General features: G+C 40.5%; 1 protein-coding gene across 2 annotated transcripts in view; it reads left to right on the top strand.

Annotated features, from left to right (window-relative positions):
* Nucleotides 1–670: 670 nt before the first annotated feature.
* The window catches only part of LOC101159406 (semaphorin-3F), a 69,125-nt gene continuing 51,326 nt past the window's right edge, over nucleotides 671–18,469 (top strand). For both annotated transcript variants that reach the window (XM_011492622.3, XM_011492623.3), the window contains exons 1-2: nucleotides 671–1,008; nucleotides 2,286–2,428. In XM_011492622.3, the coding sequence (XP_011490924.1) occupies nucleotides 2,320–2,428 (109 nt within the window). In that variant the 5' untranslated portion in view covers nucleotides 671–1,008; nucleotides 2,286–2,319. The remainder of the gene's footprint in view (nucleotides 1,009–2,285; nucleotides 2,429–18,469) is intronic.

Raw genomic sequence — 18,469 nt, forward strand, 5'->3', positions numbered from 1 at the left:
GAGTGCTGGCCCCAGGCAGTAAAGATTAATCAGCATCCAGCAATCACAGCCCATTAAAGTTGAGAAATATCCTGACCTGATTGGGATTCTGCAGTGGTCATGTAAAACAAGCTTCCTGCGGTCCGACGAAGATACATCAACCAAAACATCTCCAGAGTTCAGACCTCATCGCCCAACACAAATTCCCACAATTCCTGTCTTACACTCGGTTTGGGTTTCCATCATTCTGCAATCAGTTATATGGAAAGCTGAATGTAAACGGTCTTAGCATGGGAACTCCATTCATTTGAATCCATCTTCACTGTTATCATAGCATGTCTGTATTTTGTCAAGGAAGATAAATAGGAGTAGAAATGAAAGCAGAGTCTGCAGCCACAGGTTTTGGATCAGATTTATGTAACACATCACTGACACACTTTTAGCTGCTGTTCCCACTTTTTATTCAAATATACTAAAACATGGAAGCCTGGATGGAATTTGATGCATTCAATCAACAAGAAATATGGAGAAAACAAAAAAAACAAACCTCTTCACTTTTTGCATAACAGGAGCTGCCATGCCATCCCAGAGGTGCATATAAATACAGAGGGGGGCTCTTTTTTTAAATCAGATTTTGGGGAGGGATGTTAAGGTAGGTTCCCTCCCCCATGGGTGTGTCCAAAGCCGGGAGACCTCAGCCTTTCCACCTGCACAATCCGCTCCGCTGCACACTTGAGCGCCGCAGCGCATGGCTGAAGCAGCGCGCCGCCGGTTGTCTACAGGAACAACTCTTTGTTTTGTCGCGTCTCCCTGTGGGAAAATACAGAATCGGCTTATGCACCACAGCCACCACTTCAACTTAAAGCGATCAAGTTGATTTTTAGGGCTTCTGAGCTGCGTTTGGTGGTGGGATATTTGTGCAAAGAGCTCTTTCGCGGATACGCCTGCGGACAGTGGAACTCACAGTCTGGGTGGATATTTTCTCTGTGTTCTTGAGCAGCTGATGCACAAAATTCGCTGGAAGTGAAGGTGGGTGAGTGGAAAATGTCACTAGAATTCCTGCCAAATGTACAACATTATAATCTGTGTGCAACATAAAAGCTTGAATGAATAAACTTAATATTGTCTGGTAATCTATAATTTAATAGATTTAACCCAAATGTGTTCTCGTCAGTAAAAAAAAATAATTAAATGTTCACATGACATGAAAGGAAGCAATATTTAGTCATGTTTTGTTGCACTTGCTTCTGTGCCTTTCTAACTAAATAATCCTAATCCTAAATGTGTCAAATCTCAGGTGTGTTTCTCCTAAAGGACACTTGTTTTCCACTCGTGTCCTGATATGTCAAAGCTGTGTTGTTGCTGACGCTTTGAGGAGGCTCAGTGTGGAACTTGATCTTAAAATCCAGACTAACAATTTGACCACAAACTCTGATCCACGTTTACAAGCAGATCACCGGCCTTGGTGCAATGATCAGAGCTGAACGCGGCTTTTATTAGTCTGTTATAGTTTCTAACCCATTAAACGGCCTTTTACTGTAAGTTCCAGCGCTGGTCCCGTGCCAGCTGGGAGCGTTTTCCAGGTCCTTTTATGAAGATATTATCTTCAGCTCTTTTTTTTGGTAGTGGATTACAAACATGCTGATGCGCTTTGGGATTTAATCAGCGAGCGCGCAGCCGCCGCGCGCCAGGCGGAGCGGCTCTGCAGCCAAGAATTGGCGAAAAATAAATTACCCCACGCTGTGGAAAACACAACAGTAATTCCTAAAGTATTCCCCCCTTCACGTGCAGCTTTCAGAAGTGGAGGTCTGCACAGAGAAGACGGAGGGGTGGGGGGTGGGGGGGGGGGTCGTCGTTTGGCAGCTAGAGGAAGACCCTTTTTTTTACAGTTCCCAATTTGACGCACGCTGAAGCAAATGCCGGAGAGAACAATTGTGTGGGCGTTTAGGAAAGGAGCTCCACAAAGAAAGAGAGATTCAGCACAACATGCAGAAACTATTGTGAAGAAAAAAAAGACAACTCCAGAGCTGAATCTCCTGTAGGTTCAAGGTAGTAGAAGTCTGCGCACAGCTGGTTGGACTGAACGGGTCAACTTTGAAACCTCTTTCCTTGTAAAATACACAAAGCAAAACAAAGGAGCATTATATAGCAGCAAAAATGCCTCAGGTTTATGAAAGTGCCTCATGCCACTTCAACAATCCAAGTTTTGACGAACAGCAAGTGTTTCAATGAACCTCTTTTCTAAAATCACCCACCTGTGTTTACATAAGGAATTGAAAACAGGCCTTTTATCGTTTCTTCTGCAGGACCCCCTCTCCTCTGTTAACAAACGGAGGGACCATGTTGGAAAAAGTGTCCTTGCTGCTGGCCCTGCTGGCCTCTTCATCTGGGGGGCTACCTCCCTCCTACGAGCCCCTCTCTGCTCCCAGAATCTTCTTGTCCTTTAAAGGTACCGTAATCAAGTTAATGACTCTGATCTGATGCAGCTCTGTTATTCGCTGGCTCTTGCTTTGGGATCTTGAAGCAGGTTAACTGGTGGCACCAGGCTGAATTTGGGCTTTGTGAGGCTGTCTTTTGTCCAGCCAGAACCGCACAGCGGGTGTGATTGTGTGTGAGGGAAGAATGAGAGGTGCTTCTGATTATCTCGACTATGTAGGGCTGGAGGATTTCTCTTCATCTGAATGCACGGTTGCACTGCACCGAAAGCCTGTGTGTCCTTGTCTCCCTTCTGAAATCAAGTCAAATTTAACACTTGGCTGGGCACACACTCTGGGGGCAGATCCAGCATGTTATGAATGTTGGCCATTGCCACATGAAACCCTGTGTGTTGAACTGTTCTGTTAAAATAGTCTGGGCCGGTACGGTTTCTGGTGCTTTGTCTATCAGGTGTCAACAGTGTCTATAATGGATCTTCAGCCTTCACCTTACCTGATGAGAACTTTTTTTTATGAACCCAAAAAGGATCATTGCTGTACTCAACTCTTTGTCAGAATGGAAACTGCAGTTATAAACACCAGAAAACAAATAAATGATATGGTTTTAAGAGTGGTGAGAGGGGCTGAACATGACCAAAGGAAGATCACAATAATCAAGGACTTTATTTGGAAACGCTTCTCTTCCCTCGTTAGATGTACTCTTTTTCTCCCAAGGTTTAAAAGAGTGGGATTTCACACAACAGTGCTCTTGTACTTAGAAAGAGTTAATTTACTTTTACTGTTTTTTAATTGAATGCTTTTGCTTCCAATGAGGTCTGGAGGACACTTAATGCATCACAGAACAACTTTAGATCAGTGCAGACTAAACACTCAGCTTATTTGTTCCTTAATTGTACTCATTTAAGGAAATCCTTCATTTTGAAAGTGCTAGTGTGCAGGAAAAGTAGTTATACTGCTGTCATCCGTAGGCATCACTTGTAATAACAAAACTTTTCTGCATCAGAGGTTATGTGAGGTAGCTGGTAAAGTCTTGTTTGTCTTCTTTTTTTTGCATCGTCGTGGTAATCCATAGCAGACAAACACTATTGACTTTTTGCTGAATATTTGCATCTTATGGTAAATGGCAAAAAGTGTATTCTTGTCAAGCGCTTTTTTTACCTTCCTCGAAGGCCCAAAGTGCTTTACAGTCACGGTCCCATTCACACCACCATGCAGAGGCAAGGTGGGTTTTAGTGTCTTGCCCAAGGACACTTCGACATATGGACAGGCAAGGCGGGAATCAAACCAATCTTCTGATTGGTCTACCGCAGCCCCACACTTATAAAGTGAGCAGAGGGGACAATCCCACTCTGCAATGAAAGAACTCACACTTTCTTTTTGCCTTGCAGATGTTTGCTGTCTATCAAAGCTGCAGAAATGAGACAGTATGCACAGCCACATTCCTAGTTTTATAATCTCACCCCTATGTTCTTATTTCTTTTTATATTTCTTTTTGCTTGCCAAAAATTATTTTAACACAATTTATTATCATCTTTTTGTTCATTAGTCTGCACTGAAAAACAGTAGTATGCAGTTTTTTTCACATTACAAGGCTAAAATATTATTCATTCACCTCATATCTTATTTTACTGGAGAAAACATATGAACTATTAAGTTTTCACTGTCCAGATTTTACAAAGTTTACATCAAAGATGATTACTGAACCTAAACGCGCCATGTTGGCTAATGTAGTCCCAGCGTGTGTTTATGTAGGGGGAGTGTTACGAACCCAAATCCACTGCACAGCGGGACAGTGAGTCATTAACTGGTAAGGAGCAAACGGGATAAGACCAAAGGCATTTTCCCTCCGAGAAGATCACCGACCTGGATTTAAAAAAAAAAAAAAAACCTGAACAATGTCATGCAGAAAGAACTCTAGACACTTTGTTGTGTTTTTCTAGATATAAATGTGTGTTTCGTTTGTAAGAATCCCCCTGCAGTGAGAATTTGAAGATGTTGTAAAACATTTGTGCAGTGAAGAAGATGTTCTCTGTCTGCTAAAGACCCAAACAGACTGGCTTGTATCAGCTGCTGAGAAGTCCTATATTTACTTTTAAACAAGGTCTATAATCACATACTATTTCAGCAAGTGGGGCTCTGGGAGGTTGTGACCTTCTAAACAGAAGCCAGTCACACCCGAGGTGAACTGCCCTCAAACTGTGGGAGAACGGTACCATATTAACAAGTAATAGCTTGTTGAGTTAATCGTCGGGCACATTTGAAAGTGTTTAACTTTGTTTTGTTTCTGTCTTTGTAGTCCACTAAACACACGGGCACCAGGTTAGCTATTGGAAGAGAAAAAGACGAGAAAATCTTTAGGTTCCTTCAGCCTTTGTAGCTCCCCCTCCTTTTGGACGCTGTTGTGGTGACATTTAATGAGTCGATGGGTGCCTTGTCTCGCCTGAACAAAGACTTCAGTATCGGCTCATCTTTCCTGACAGATTTCAGAGTAAAAAATGTTGGCACGCCCTTCATCTTTTCATCCTACCAACAATCAGGGGCTACATCCTTTCTTCCTTTCATCTCAAAAATCTCCTTTTAAAAATGTTTACAATGATTCTCCGTGAGTGTATTTACTTTTGTCTTCTGCATGTTAAATCAGTGTTCCTCTAATGTTGGCGGTCATGCACTGGTATTTTATGTCTTCTGTTAAAATAGAGTTTCATTTTATCCCAGGTTGTGCCTCTTCCACCTTTTCTTTTTCTTTTTTTGACAGAGACAGAGCTGAAAGCCTCAGCCAGGCTTCCTCGCAATCAAATCTTGGCAATCAATGAGCTGCTAAAAGCTTATCCTCAGCTTACCTGTCTGCCAGCACATGTGTGTGGACTTCAGGTTTGGCCACATGAGAGTCTAGACAGTCAGGAAACAGGTCTGCTCTGCATTGCCTCTATAGACTGGGAAATAAAAATACCAAGCTGAATTCATCAACACTGATTTTTCTGCAAATTTAACCTGTTTCTTAAATGGCTTTCTACTTGGAAGTGCAAACTAACCAAGATGCATTTCTATATTGTTTTTACAATGTAAGAGAAGAAAATGTACTAGATAGACCCTGAAGTCAACAGATGGATAGACTTCTACCTTTTAGGATTTACACTTCAACAAAAGAATGCCTGAGCATTTGTTCAACAGCCAATCTTCTCCTACTGTCATTATTTATCACCCAACCACATTACAATGGCTATTATTAAATGAGATTGCACACATTCCAGAGGTGTTGAACATGCTGAGGCATGGCCTGCACACAGACACAGACCAGATTTAAGCTGCTTTACATTGATGACAAGCGCTGGTGGTGGTCAGCTCACTGAGTGGAGGGGATTTTTTACCCCTCCCGCATCCATTTGGTGATGGAGAGGAAGGTTTTCTCCAAACAGTGAAAGAGATGATTTTGCCTTGGAAAGAGACCGTTCCTGTATTATCTTAAAACGTCTGTCACACATTCAATAATGTGTTAAACGCTTGTTCTTGAACATGCATTTAGCCCATGGTGTTCACACTGTACAAGCAGGGAGGGGCTTCTTCTTTTTCTACAGTTCACTAACACATGTCAACCACCTACAGATGGAAGATGCTTGGTGTGAAATGTAGAAGCGGCGTAAATCTCATGAATCTTGCTCAATCCTGTCATTTTAGGCCAGGCTTTTTCTTTCACAGCTCTGTTCCGATACATGAATGACTTTCATGCTGACTGTCATTTAGTTCCAGCCGCAATTATTAGTTTCTTCTCCAATTTTCAAACTGTCGGCACTTCCGTGAATTAAAAGAGACGCCATCCACAAGCCACAACCAAATCTGAGGCCCTGATTGGTCACAGTTTAACCTGGCATAACATGTGTCCATCGAACACGCGTTTTGTATCTAGAGCTTTATGTGTAACCCTTGCGCTATCCTAGGCAGTTTACCATTGGGAGTTGGGTCATCTAGACCCACTAGACAGTGCTCTGAACCTTTTTTCTTCAATGATTTGTGATCTTCACTGGTGTCCATGGATTACATGAAATCTTTCCACCTTTATCCACCTTTGTCATGGTAGGGAGAACACGTCAATGTAAGGGTGGGGTCATCTAAGATAGCACAAGGGTTAAGAAAGTATCTACATTTTGTGGCAGTCCCAAGCAGACTCATTGTTGTTGCTCTGATAGTAGGCACGCTATAGGAACACGCACGCTATAACTTGTAGCTACTGAGGTGAGCAACAGCAGACTGACTTGGCTAACACCAGTACTAAACTGTCGCGTTTCCCTGAAAAATAAACAAAATGAAAGTTTTTGCACGCTGACAAATGATAAATGATTATAATAGCTCCAATCTAAGTAGCAGAGAATTGATTTTATTATTTATATAATCAATATGGAATTCACTTTTATTTATCCATTTCTTACCGCAACAGAGATCAAAAACCTTTTGCCCTTCTGGCAGAGGTCAGTTCACCAACCTGTATTTCTAATTGACATCAAAGATGACACAGCACAGGATAGAATTATTCAGTATGGCTCCTACACCTGTCAATAGAATTTAAATTGACTTTTCTTCACTTTTGTACAATATTTATAATTTTACAAGATGCACACGTGTCATCAGTGTATTTAGAAATGGAAGGTTGTTACAACAACCTTCCAATCAACAAAGCCGACCTCTTTTACAACAATCACAAATTCTGCATCCGGCTTCGAGTCAACACTTGGTTTGGTTTCTCCAAAGCGCTGTGCTTTAAACACAAATGCATAACATTAAACATAACACAAAGTTGTGTTTGGTGAGTTTGTGAGTCATTTAGTTCCCACAAGAAGAATGCTGTGATGGTTGAACTCTGAGTTTTCGTCCACAAAATGAATCAGATTTTTTTGTTCTCATTGTTCCCTTCAGTGCGCTGGTGCAATACTTAATTTTTTAAAGGACTTTCCCAGCTGTTTTGTGTCTTTGTAGGATTTTCCCAGAATTCCAAGTCCTATAATAATCACAATAGATTAGTTGGTTTGCCAGTCATTTAGTAGTTAAGAAGTAAAAAAACAAAAACAAAGGTTTAGATGACTGTACAACAGCATTGTCTACTTTTGCACCAGATTTGTTCCTTATATAAAGAACAGGGAAGTTGTTAGGATCTTTAACTGGAAGCTCAGAGTAGCCTAGAGGTATTTTTTCCTCTCTCAGGGTCACTGCTTTAAAGTAAGTCATCAAACAGAGGACAAACTCTAGGAAAACTGTAGTGCTGAAGTCTTATGAGTGAAGTTTAAAAAATAAATTCACATTTTGTTGTCTAACTAGAGTTAAATTTAAACTTTAATAATCTGTTAAATCTGTTTTTTTTCTCTTCTTTTCCCTTCCATTTTGTCATCTGCTTTTCTTTTTCTTTGATCGGTTTTGCTTCTTGAAAAGTTTAAAATCCATTTCATAAATGTTGTTAATGTAGATAGTACTTCTCTGCTGGCATTATGCTAATATCAATAACACAGTTACACAAATACTCAATATAACCGCTTATTGTACCAATTAGGCTTGTGTCGCTGGCATGAACTGCTTATGTTGCCAAGAGGTGTGAAGCAAATCTCTGAGATACAGAGCTAAAAAGCATGGTTTTCTCAAGTCTGTTAGAAAAAAAGATATTTCTGGGATGTGTTGCAAGATTTAAGCTAATTAGTTTCAGCATTTTGCAGTTTATTTCAAAAATCCAACAATTGCCTCCTCAGTTCTTTCACCTGCCTGTTCCGGCAGACGTACTCCTGATCAAATAGCAGCACTATAAAGAAGATGACACTTAGCTCCACTCCTTGTTTTTCACAGCTCTTCACAATTCCTCATCAACAAACAATTAAATCCTTGGTAACAGAGCAGTGTGTGGGGCTTTTACAAATACCCTTTGTTTGTGCTGATGCTGCATGCTTCTCTGCTGGTTTCAGCCTAAAGTCTCAGACTCCAACATCTTTTGATCTATAGTTTTTATTTGTTATTTCTTTTTTTGTGGTCTTTTTACAGTTATGCCATTTTTTGCTTCTTATAGTTTCTGCAGAGTGGTAGGAGTTCATTAGAAAATTGCCTCTGACTTTCGGCGTGGAGTGAGCCTGTCCCATTTCCCATCATCTGTCTGTTTACACTCTCCCGCTGGCTTACAGCCCCTCTCAACTCTAATGTGGCATTACCATTGCAACAAAAATGGTCAGCAATATTGGAGCTATCCAACTGTACAGTTTTGATGCAGATTCCGGCCCAGACGAGGAAAACAAACAAACTATTTGTCTGTGGATCCATCAGAATGGAGCACAGCAGGGAGCTTTTAGTCCGCCGATTGTGAGTTCTACATCAAATCTACAAGCTTTTCCCAACTGCATTTTTTTCATTCACAACGATTTGAATGAAGAGATGCTAAAAATGCAATTTGAAGCTTAAGTTTCTTTAAAAAAAGCCTCAAGAACATGTTAAAAATACAGAAAACGTCATTTTTATCTGAGTGGGTCTTTAAGGCTCTCAGGCTCCCTGCAATTACTGCAATACTTGAATGTTTTTTTACAGAGATGCTGCTGTTGAGAAATAGGGAGTGGTGTTGGTGTGTTCCAGCAACCTCTGCTGCACAGGATTCATGCTGTCAAACTATGCTTATTCAGGAGTGCATAACAGAAGGTGACAGCTCCTCTGCTAAATATAGTGTCCCTCCTGTCTGTTTATGTCTCTTTTTACTTCTGTCTCCTCCTCTGCTTGCTCATCCTCTCCCTCTGCCTTCACACCACATGCATATCATCCCTACCTGCCTGTTGATGAGTGGCTGGCAGCATGAGTGGAGGAAAGAGAGCACCAAATATGCCTCCCACATCAGGACTTTAGCACAGACAAAAGGCAAATAGGGAGAGTATGGGAGTCTCCAAAGTGGCCAGACTTTCCTTGATAACAAAGCTAGAGAAAGGTTTTACATACCAGCTCAACTAATACGCAATTAGTGCAGTGGGATCTCGTATTGGAGGCTTCAATCAAAACAGTGTAGCCGCATTATGTTCCCATCCTTAATGATGTGACTCACAAAGGTTTTACCCCACACTGAACGGCAACAGATTGAAAACATTTATCGCTAATTTTAGTGTTTTGTCTGAGCTGCAAGCACTTATTAATGTTGAAACGTCCTCTCTATGGTTTCAATTCATAGTATCCAAATTAAACCACAGTCACGCCACAATTTATTGTTCCTGCAATTTGGAAATCTTGGGTTTGGCATAATCACTTGTTTAATTATTTTTTTCTGCAGTCTAAAAAACACACCCTTTTAAATCTGAATAAACGCTGCAGTTGATTAGCTTAATGTGAGTGGAAGCTCTTAATGAACAAGTAGAGCAACACAACAAGTTGCTAAAACTTTTAAGGTATATAAATACTTCTGAAACTACTAATAAGTCCAATAAAGCAGCTTTTAAATAAATGTGATTTTACTTTTTTTTATATTTTATTTGATTTATTTCCATTCCCTACAAACAATGACCTTCTTTTATTTACTGATCTGATACTCCTGCTTTTCTCATTATATTAAAGGGCCTATACCATGCTGTCCTTTAGCCTATACCATGCTGTCCTTTAGCCCTTTGGATTCATGTATGTAATAATATGTTACCTTTGGCACACAAGAGAGCGATCTTACGGAGCCCGTGTCCTGACATTAAGATATAAAAATATATCTTGTTCCCACAGATTATTATGTCGTTCGCACGAAATACTATTCCGTTCCCACAAGATACTAGTGCGTTCCCTCAAAATACTATCCCGTTCCCTCGAAATGATTAACTCGTGCGAACGCAATAATTATGTCGTTCGAACGCAATAATTAATCCGTTCGAACGCAATAATTATTCACGTCATAAGTCATTCACGCGGATATGCTCTCGCCGGCGTTTCCCAGCATGCTTTGCTGCCAATCATTGGCCAATCACCGTGTCCCTGTGACCAAGGTCTAACAACAAGACCAATGATTGGTAGCAAAGCATGCTGGGAAACGTGACGTACTGCTATTGTTGTTATGCTACGAGCTAAACGTAAGTGCTTTAGGCGAAGCAGCCAGCCTAATATGATATTTTTCAGATTTTCATCGAGAAAATAACAGATCGACCATTCTTGCTTTTATTTTTACCCCTATTGAATGCTCACAGAGACACGGAAGTAGCGGCAGGAAGCGGCTTTTGCAGCAAGATGACTGAGGGCGTACCAGATCATCATCATCATGTGAATGAACGTGAATACGATGGATGCTTTTGTGCTATTTGAAATAAATAAATCTGTTCTCTAAACATCCTCCGTGTCTTCAATGCAATGTAATGACACACACTGACAGAAATGTGAAGGTATCTGCTGTAAATCTATGACGTAAATTAATAACAGGATATGATCGGCTAGTCAGTTAGCATGTAGCCTAATAGCCTTCGAATGTAAAGCGACTGACTGCTAAAGTTAATAAAAGACAAGTCCTGAATATTATTATTCCTATTCGACCCTAAACTACAATATCAGCTGTCTGTCAACCGACCAGCCAGTTGCCCAAATGCCGGCATACATCAAAGAGCTCTGCGGCGGAGCTAGTAGTAGCCTAGCAGGAGCTATCGTATGACAAAGCAGCCTAGTTATCATAAATCTTTTGATATTTTTCTTATATTCATTGAGACGGTAATAAAGTGATCATTTTTGTTTTTCATGTTCCTTTTTTGAACGAATATGGGTCACAGAGACACGGAAGTTACCGCTGAAGCGGCTTTTGCCGGCGAGAGCATATCCGCGTAAATGACTTATGACGTGAATAATTATTGCGTTCGAACGGATTAATTATTGCATTCGAACGACATAATTATTGCGTTCGCACGAGTTAATCATTTCGAGGGAACGGAATAGTATTTTGAGGGAACGCAATAGTATCTTGTGGGAACGGAATAGTATTTTGTGCGAACGACATAATAACCTGTGGGAACAAGATTTTAATCTGTGGGAACAAGATATATTTTTATATCTTAATGTCAGGACACGGGCTCCGTACGATCTTTATATTAAATATTATTTTTTTCCTTAGGTTCTTTTCTAACTGGATCTCTGAGGCTTTTGCTCCTTGTGGGTGCCGCCCTTTTCATGACGTCAACCCAGAGTTGGCCTCCACAGCGTGTCTGCATCTCACCCACGAAAACAAACAAAATTCAAGCTTTTGCAAAGATGGATGTGCATATTGTGCATATAAAAGGAAAGTTTCTTTGGTCCAATCTTTTACTATGGGTTGTTTTTAAGGTACGACTGTTGCACTGACCAGGAAGGATATCATTTCATATCATGTGATGATGACAATTGTCCCGATCCATCCTTCCACTCCCTTTCAAGCAATATTTAACAATATGTCTAATTATCCTAAGTCTGATTCGTCATTGTATGAATGTATAACTAAAACCATTTCAAATCAAATTAAAATCAAAACATCAGCTGTGCCAGCAGGTATCAAACACTGCCACCTCTGCACAAAAAAGTGGGTGTTTGTGTTTGGGGGCGGTGCTGGCAGTGCAGACTCTTCCTGGAAGGGGCTGTTCTCACTTATCTATGTCAGCTCATGATTTGAGGGTTGGGAGGGGGTGTGCTCAGATCGGAGGTTTTTAGAGGAATACTCAGAGATGCGTCAACGGATAAAGCACCACTTTAGGGTTTCCTATTGTGAGACTGAACATTATACTACACTTACAAGCTCAAAAAATGCATTTGACATGGTATAGGCCCTCTAAGTGTCAATGCTGTTTACAATTTTTTTGTCTTACAACAATCCTCTTTTCAACACTGAACATACAAATATTTGTGAGATCAAAGGACGTGTTTATACAGAGCACGCTAAGTTTCCATACCAAAAGTCACGCAAAGATATTGCCTTATTTTTCTAATAGCTTAACATCGTCGTCATTGCAGCTCACTTTAATTTTGCAGAGAATGCCATGGTGTTAAAGGTTCATAAATCAGAAATAATTCTTATGATCCCCTGGGCAACATCATGGAGTCTGATAGCTTGTTCTTGATTTTGTGGCCATTTTTTGTTGATGAGTGGGAATTAGATTCCTGTATTCTAACAATATCTTTAGGTAACGAGTTAAAAGCTACAGTTGTTCATCATACTTGCACATTTTATTCTTTTGTTATTGGAGTAAAAAAAAATCCTGTTTGTTTTTTTTAAGACAAAATCAATAATGTTATATTGAGATACAGTGATGAAAGTCTTCCGGGAATTCCCGGAAATCCGGGTTTTTGAGCAAACCGAACGTACTTTCCGGGAAATAAAGACCTGATCTCTACGGACAAATCGCTTTCCAGATTAAAAAATGGTCTGAAATCAGCTAATTTTAGCTTTATTTTCTATATTTCTCCGCAGATCGCTTCCTCTATGGTCGTGGCCATCTCTCGTCTTCCCGGCCTAATTGACCAATGACGGGACGTTTTAGTTGCTTTCGGATGCGTCGACGGGTCTGATTGGCTCTGTCTGCACCACGTGGTCAGCGTGACTCGCTTCCCTAGAGACCAAAACTAGCGGACCCACGCTAAACTTTCACAAACACATCTGAAGAGTTTGCGATCAAATTTGTGTTAAAATAATGGCAGGCATCGTCATTATTGAGCGTGGTCACGACCTCAGTTGTGAGAAGACGATAAAAAAACAAATTGAAGTGGTCTTGGCTGGAAAAAAAAGATTTTTAAGGTAGTGTAGGTCAAATACTTTTTTGTGTAAAATAATCTCAAAACCACATTTTGAAAAAATTCAATTTTATGTTTTGAGTTTCAGTTTTTATTTTGAATACATTTCTCTATCTAATTTATTTGTATTCCCTAATTACCATGATTTAGTTCAGTATAGTTGACATTAATTATAAGTATTTGATGGTTTGGACCCGCACTCCCTTAAAAAATAATGTTTACAATGTTTAGTTTAGTTTGTATGTTTGTTTTGATATTTCCCAGATTACTTAGTATTGGTGTTAAAGAATTGATGTATTATGTTATAGAATTATAGTTTAAAGCAGATCCCATATTTTGATGTAGTTATAGTTTGAGAAAACAGTGCAAGTGGATGTTGTACATCAGTCATTTCTAAAGCAGAAATAATGTATAAATAACTGAGGTATTTTCATAGAATATCATAGTTACTGGTGTTCTTTTTGCCATTTGGGGCTTTGATGTTACTATATTTTAGCAATTGTATGTTTTGCAGCTTTAAGGAAAAGCGTAGATTGTAGGATTGTGTTACTTTGAGCAATTTTCCAAATTCTTTTTTAGGACCAGCAAGTCCTTAATGGAGAGTCAAACTAGGGGTTTGAATGACAAATCATGATGCTCCAATTAGTCTTAGTTTCTTGATAAAGAAGTGAATAACTAGCTGCCAGAATGCACCAGAATGCATCTAAGACCACGTATTTTTCCAAAATTTCGCTCTGTGCCCGCCATATCGCTCAAAGAAAAGTTCAGGGATTTTTTCCTTGCCTGACTTTCATCACTGGAGATAAAAATAATATTAGATAGGGATTCCTGAACTGGTATCATGTTTAAAGACCCTATCCAATGAAAATGGTGTTTTTGGTGGCATTTTTCTCATGATGGAGGGTATACATAAAGAAAATTAAGCTAAATTGTGCATTTCTCAATCTTTATTCAAATTTTTGTGAATTAGGATGAGACATAAAAAAATGTCATTGGAAAAAGAGCGTATTTGTGATGTGGAAAAATATACTGGGTGGGCCACAAGCTCCCGGCCCCGCTCCATTTTGATGTATCCACTTGAAGACGTCTTTGTTTTCCTCATTTGAACTGAACTCTGCCTCAGAACTGAACAGTTGTTTGGCTCCAGTATGCTTTGGCATTTTTGTTGCACTGGTAATGTCATGCTGAAGTTTTTAGGGGGTGGAAGCTCATGGGAGAGAGTCTAAACAGAAGGATGATTGGAACAGTCCTGCCCCCAACTTAAAGGTGAATTTCTAATGAACCCCTGCAGATCTGCAGAAACTATGTCCTCGAAAAAAACACAGTTTTTTTTTTCATGTAGGCTAAAAGTGGCATCATAATAACTAAAAGACAGCTGGAAACACTACTGAAATAGATCAAATGACTTTAAGCATAAGGATAGGATGTGAAGGCAGTTGAAGAGCAGACCAGGTTTGTGGTTTCATTCAGATTTAAGGCTTTTAGTGTTTTTTTGGGGGTCAAAATTCAAGAATAAAAAGGAAGTCTTTCACATTCACTTGGAGTCCAAGTGGTAAGGTTTTTACTGTTGTGTTTATGTCAGTGTGTGGGTGCTAGCATACTAGCAGTTTCGTTTGTGAAGACCTGCTGTCTGGGACATTGCCTTAGTTTGGTTGCCATAGCAGCCCTACCTGTCACTCCTCACAGACTGAAATGATTCTCCGTTCACAGAGAGAGGTTGGGATGCAATCACAGCTATGTGCTTATTTCCCCAGGTGGTTGCTGTCTCCTCTCCCAACAAGAAATCCTAAAGCAAAGCAGTTTTTAGCGCTTAGCTAAGACAAATGGGAATAATAAAAGTGTTGAAACAGCAGACCTTGGTAAGCCATAGTTGAATCTTGAAGGTAGATTGAGGCTGATAGGGACAGGTTAATGTGTGATCAAGCTGACTGATGGATTCGCAGAAGTTCCAGTGGACATTTCTTCCAGATGTGGGGTGGAGGAGGTTGTGGTTCAGACAGAAAATTAAGGAGACTGCAGGTCAAGGTCATTTCTCCACGTGTTTACCTTCTTGGCCATCTTTCATTTTCATTTGTCTGTCAGGGCTGGGGTCTTGTTACCGCATTGCCGCTGACCTCTGCTGAAGTGGACATTGGGGACATTTCTCAGGTTCTTTTCTGTTTTACTGATCTACACAATTAGTACTGGAGATATTTGGACTCTGGCATAAGTTGTGTTTCCCACTCAGAAGGATACAGCCAAAGGTCATTTATTTCAAGTGAAAAATCAGGATGTTAAACGGGACTCATGATGAAGTGGGTTGAATAAATGTAGTCATTAAGCTTAACACTATTTTTTTAATATAGTTTTGTAAATCAAAGATGCATTTGATCCTCTGTTGGGTTACAGTGTTCCCTTGTTTATCATGGGGTATATATTCTAAAAATGATCCACGATAGGTAAAATCCACAAAGTAGAATTCTATATATTTTTAAGGCTATTAAACTCCTCACTACGTACTTAATACAGTTTTCTCAGGCAGACATGAACATTTTCACACATTTATCTCTTGATGAAACTCTTAAAGTTCAAACCTTCACAGAAAAAGAAGTTCATTATTAAAGAATGAAAACAAAGATTAGAAGATCTTTGTCAATGTTGCAACATAGTCTGTACAGGATACACAGCATTGATTGATTAACAAGTTCAACAGCCAATCAGTAAGCAAAACCCAGTGCGCTGTAAAGGGAAAAAAAACAAACATGCAAATGTACGGGGGAAAAAATCTGCGAAACAGACAGACCATGAAAGGTGAACCGTAATGTAGTGAGGAAATACTGTGTTTTGGCATCTATAGCAAAAGAAGGCATTGTGGGCAAGTCTTGGACAAATTAATCCCTGTTGGGCCAAACTGGGATTATAATTTGACCAAACTAGCAGGATGAGAATTGTGCAAAGTATTGGGCTTAAAGTCCATGTAAACAAAAGTTTGGTTTGTGCTTTCTCAATAAGTCAGGAAAGACTAAATGTGGACTTAAGAAACTGCATATGTGGCCCCATATGGGCCAAACTGAGGTTGTTTTCTTTACGGTTGTTTTCTAATGACAGATTTTTGTCCTTAGATGGATCTATCAGTATATATCTGATATATCACATATCAGAATTCATGCATAAGACAACAATTCAACAACAATTCAGACATTCAGGATGGACATACTGAGTGACAGACTCTGACTGGGACTTGCAGAGAAAAGAAGATTGTACGGGAGGGGATCTGAGATAAGGAAAGCGTGAGGGTAGCAGCAGGGCAGAATGAGATGGTGCTCTGAGAGCGCTAATGGACTACAGGGCATCAGTGTCAGGTTTGCTATCTCAGCCAGAGTGTGGGTAAATGTAGGGATTTGGGAATGAAAAGGAGGAGAGGAGTGTGGGAGCACAACGGCATGCTCAAGACAAGTTGCGTATTTGCTTTGCATTAGCAGGGTGTGAATGTTGGACAGGGAAGATTCATTTGGGCTGGCAGCTGCTCCAACAGACTCAGTTTGGTCAGTTTGCGGTCACTTTCCTGGCAGTAAAATTTGACTATTGTTGACGTCAGACTGCTGACTTTATTCATATTAATTATGTAAACCTTAAAGACCATGTTCATTCTGAAATACCAAGCTAACATGCAGGGTTGCTTAAAGTTTCTGACTGTTTCTGTAGTGAAAGTTTGGCATTTTACTAGTTTACCATCACTATTGGCAGAAGGGCCCTTCAATGAAAGAGTTCAAGGCTGTTTTATGGAAGAAGCTTGGTGATCTTTTTTAGGTGTTAGATAATAGACATTGGAAACCCTGGATAGAGGAGGACCAAGTAGCTTTCTCTGAGGCCTGTGGCTGAGTCTGGCCATGATGTTGTGGGAGGCTTTAGTTGTGGCTCACTGTTGCAGTATTCATTCTTCTCCGCCTGCTGCTGTCAGGGATGTAGTTCATCACTTCAGTGGGGGGGGGGGGGGGGGAGCTCTCCAGCTTTCTGTGCATCAATTCTCCCAGCATGGAGCAGAACTGCTGAAAGCCAAGCCTCTGTCAGATGCTAACTTTATTACAAAACCCACCTTCAAATTCTGGAATGTTCAGCATGGCGAGCATCATCCTTGTCAGATTGATTTGGTCGTGTCAGACTCGCATTAACACATTTCCATTTGCTGCTGTGGCTTCACACAGAAAGAGTCTGGAGGTCAGACCTCTGAGTGAGAGTGAACGGACAACCCCTCAAACCTGTCTTGTTCCAGAATCACCGCAGACAAAACTGAAGCAAAATGTGGGTTTTGGACCTTGTTTCTAGGTTAGCACACCGAAGGGTTTCCTAATAATTGGCTAGGGTAGGAGATGGCCTATCAGTGCTAATCTTTGTGGGGGTTGCATTGACGTGATGCCAAGATTTTTTCCATGCCTGCTCTGTTTCACACCCCTTTGCGCCCGGCCTTTGTCAGTCCCCCCTGTTCTCAGAAAACCTCCACTAGGTGTCTTTCACGGTATGTTAGCCATGCTGTCCGCGGTATTTTGGTCATATGTTTGGGTCTGTGCTTCTGCATAAATGAATGCCAAAGGAGAGTTAGGGCCTCCAGTGTTGCTGCTATATTGTTGTTGTTGTTGTCGCTGTTGTCGGTGGTGGTGTCAACGCCTCACTCATCCCTATGAATGGAGTGCTGGGCTCAATGGCAAAGGGGCGTTTCGATAGGTTGTGTCCATCATTCAATTACTTCACTTGTGTCCCCAGCAATCCTGAAAGGGGGGGTGGGGGTCAAATCTGGCTTGGCCTTAATGCTCAGCACAGCTCTGTCCTTCTCCTTCTCTTCACTCTCTAACCAGCCCTCATCATTTTCTTTTTCCACCTCCTAGCATAATTGGGGGAATGGTCATTACTCAGTGCCTGGCCCTGATTCTGGCCTTTCTCTGTGCTTCTCCAGACTTTGTGTTTCACTGCATTATATTTAGATGGACGACCCCATACAGCCTTTTAAAGAGCTTCGAAAAAAGGAAGTACTTCCCGTCACGTTTCTGTTCCACAGCTGATGGATCGACTTTTAATGTGGTCGATTCAGCAGAGATTCAGAGAGAAGGAACACAAAATGACACTGGGAAGATCTCCAATCCAACTAATGCTTTGTTCCGGTGTAATCGCCTTAAGAAACTATAAGATGCTTAGAATTCACTAGTCTCTGTCTTAGATTATCCCGGTGTCATTAGTAAACAGGATTGGCAGATTGTGTGAAATTTACTTTTTTTCATGCTGTGGCTGGATCACAAAAACTGTCCCTTAAGCAACTGTGCGTAATTAATTAGACTCAAATAACTGCATTACAAAATGAGCTT

The sequence above is a fragment of the Oryzias latipes genome, chromosome 5 (assembly GCF_002234675.1).
Source record: "Oryzias latipes chromosome 5, ASM223467v1".
NCBI lineage: Eukaryota > Metazoa > Chordata > Actinopteri > Beloniformes > Adrianichthyidae > Oryzias > Oryzias latipes.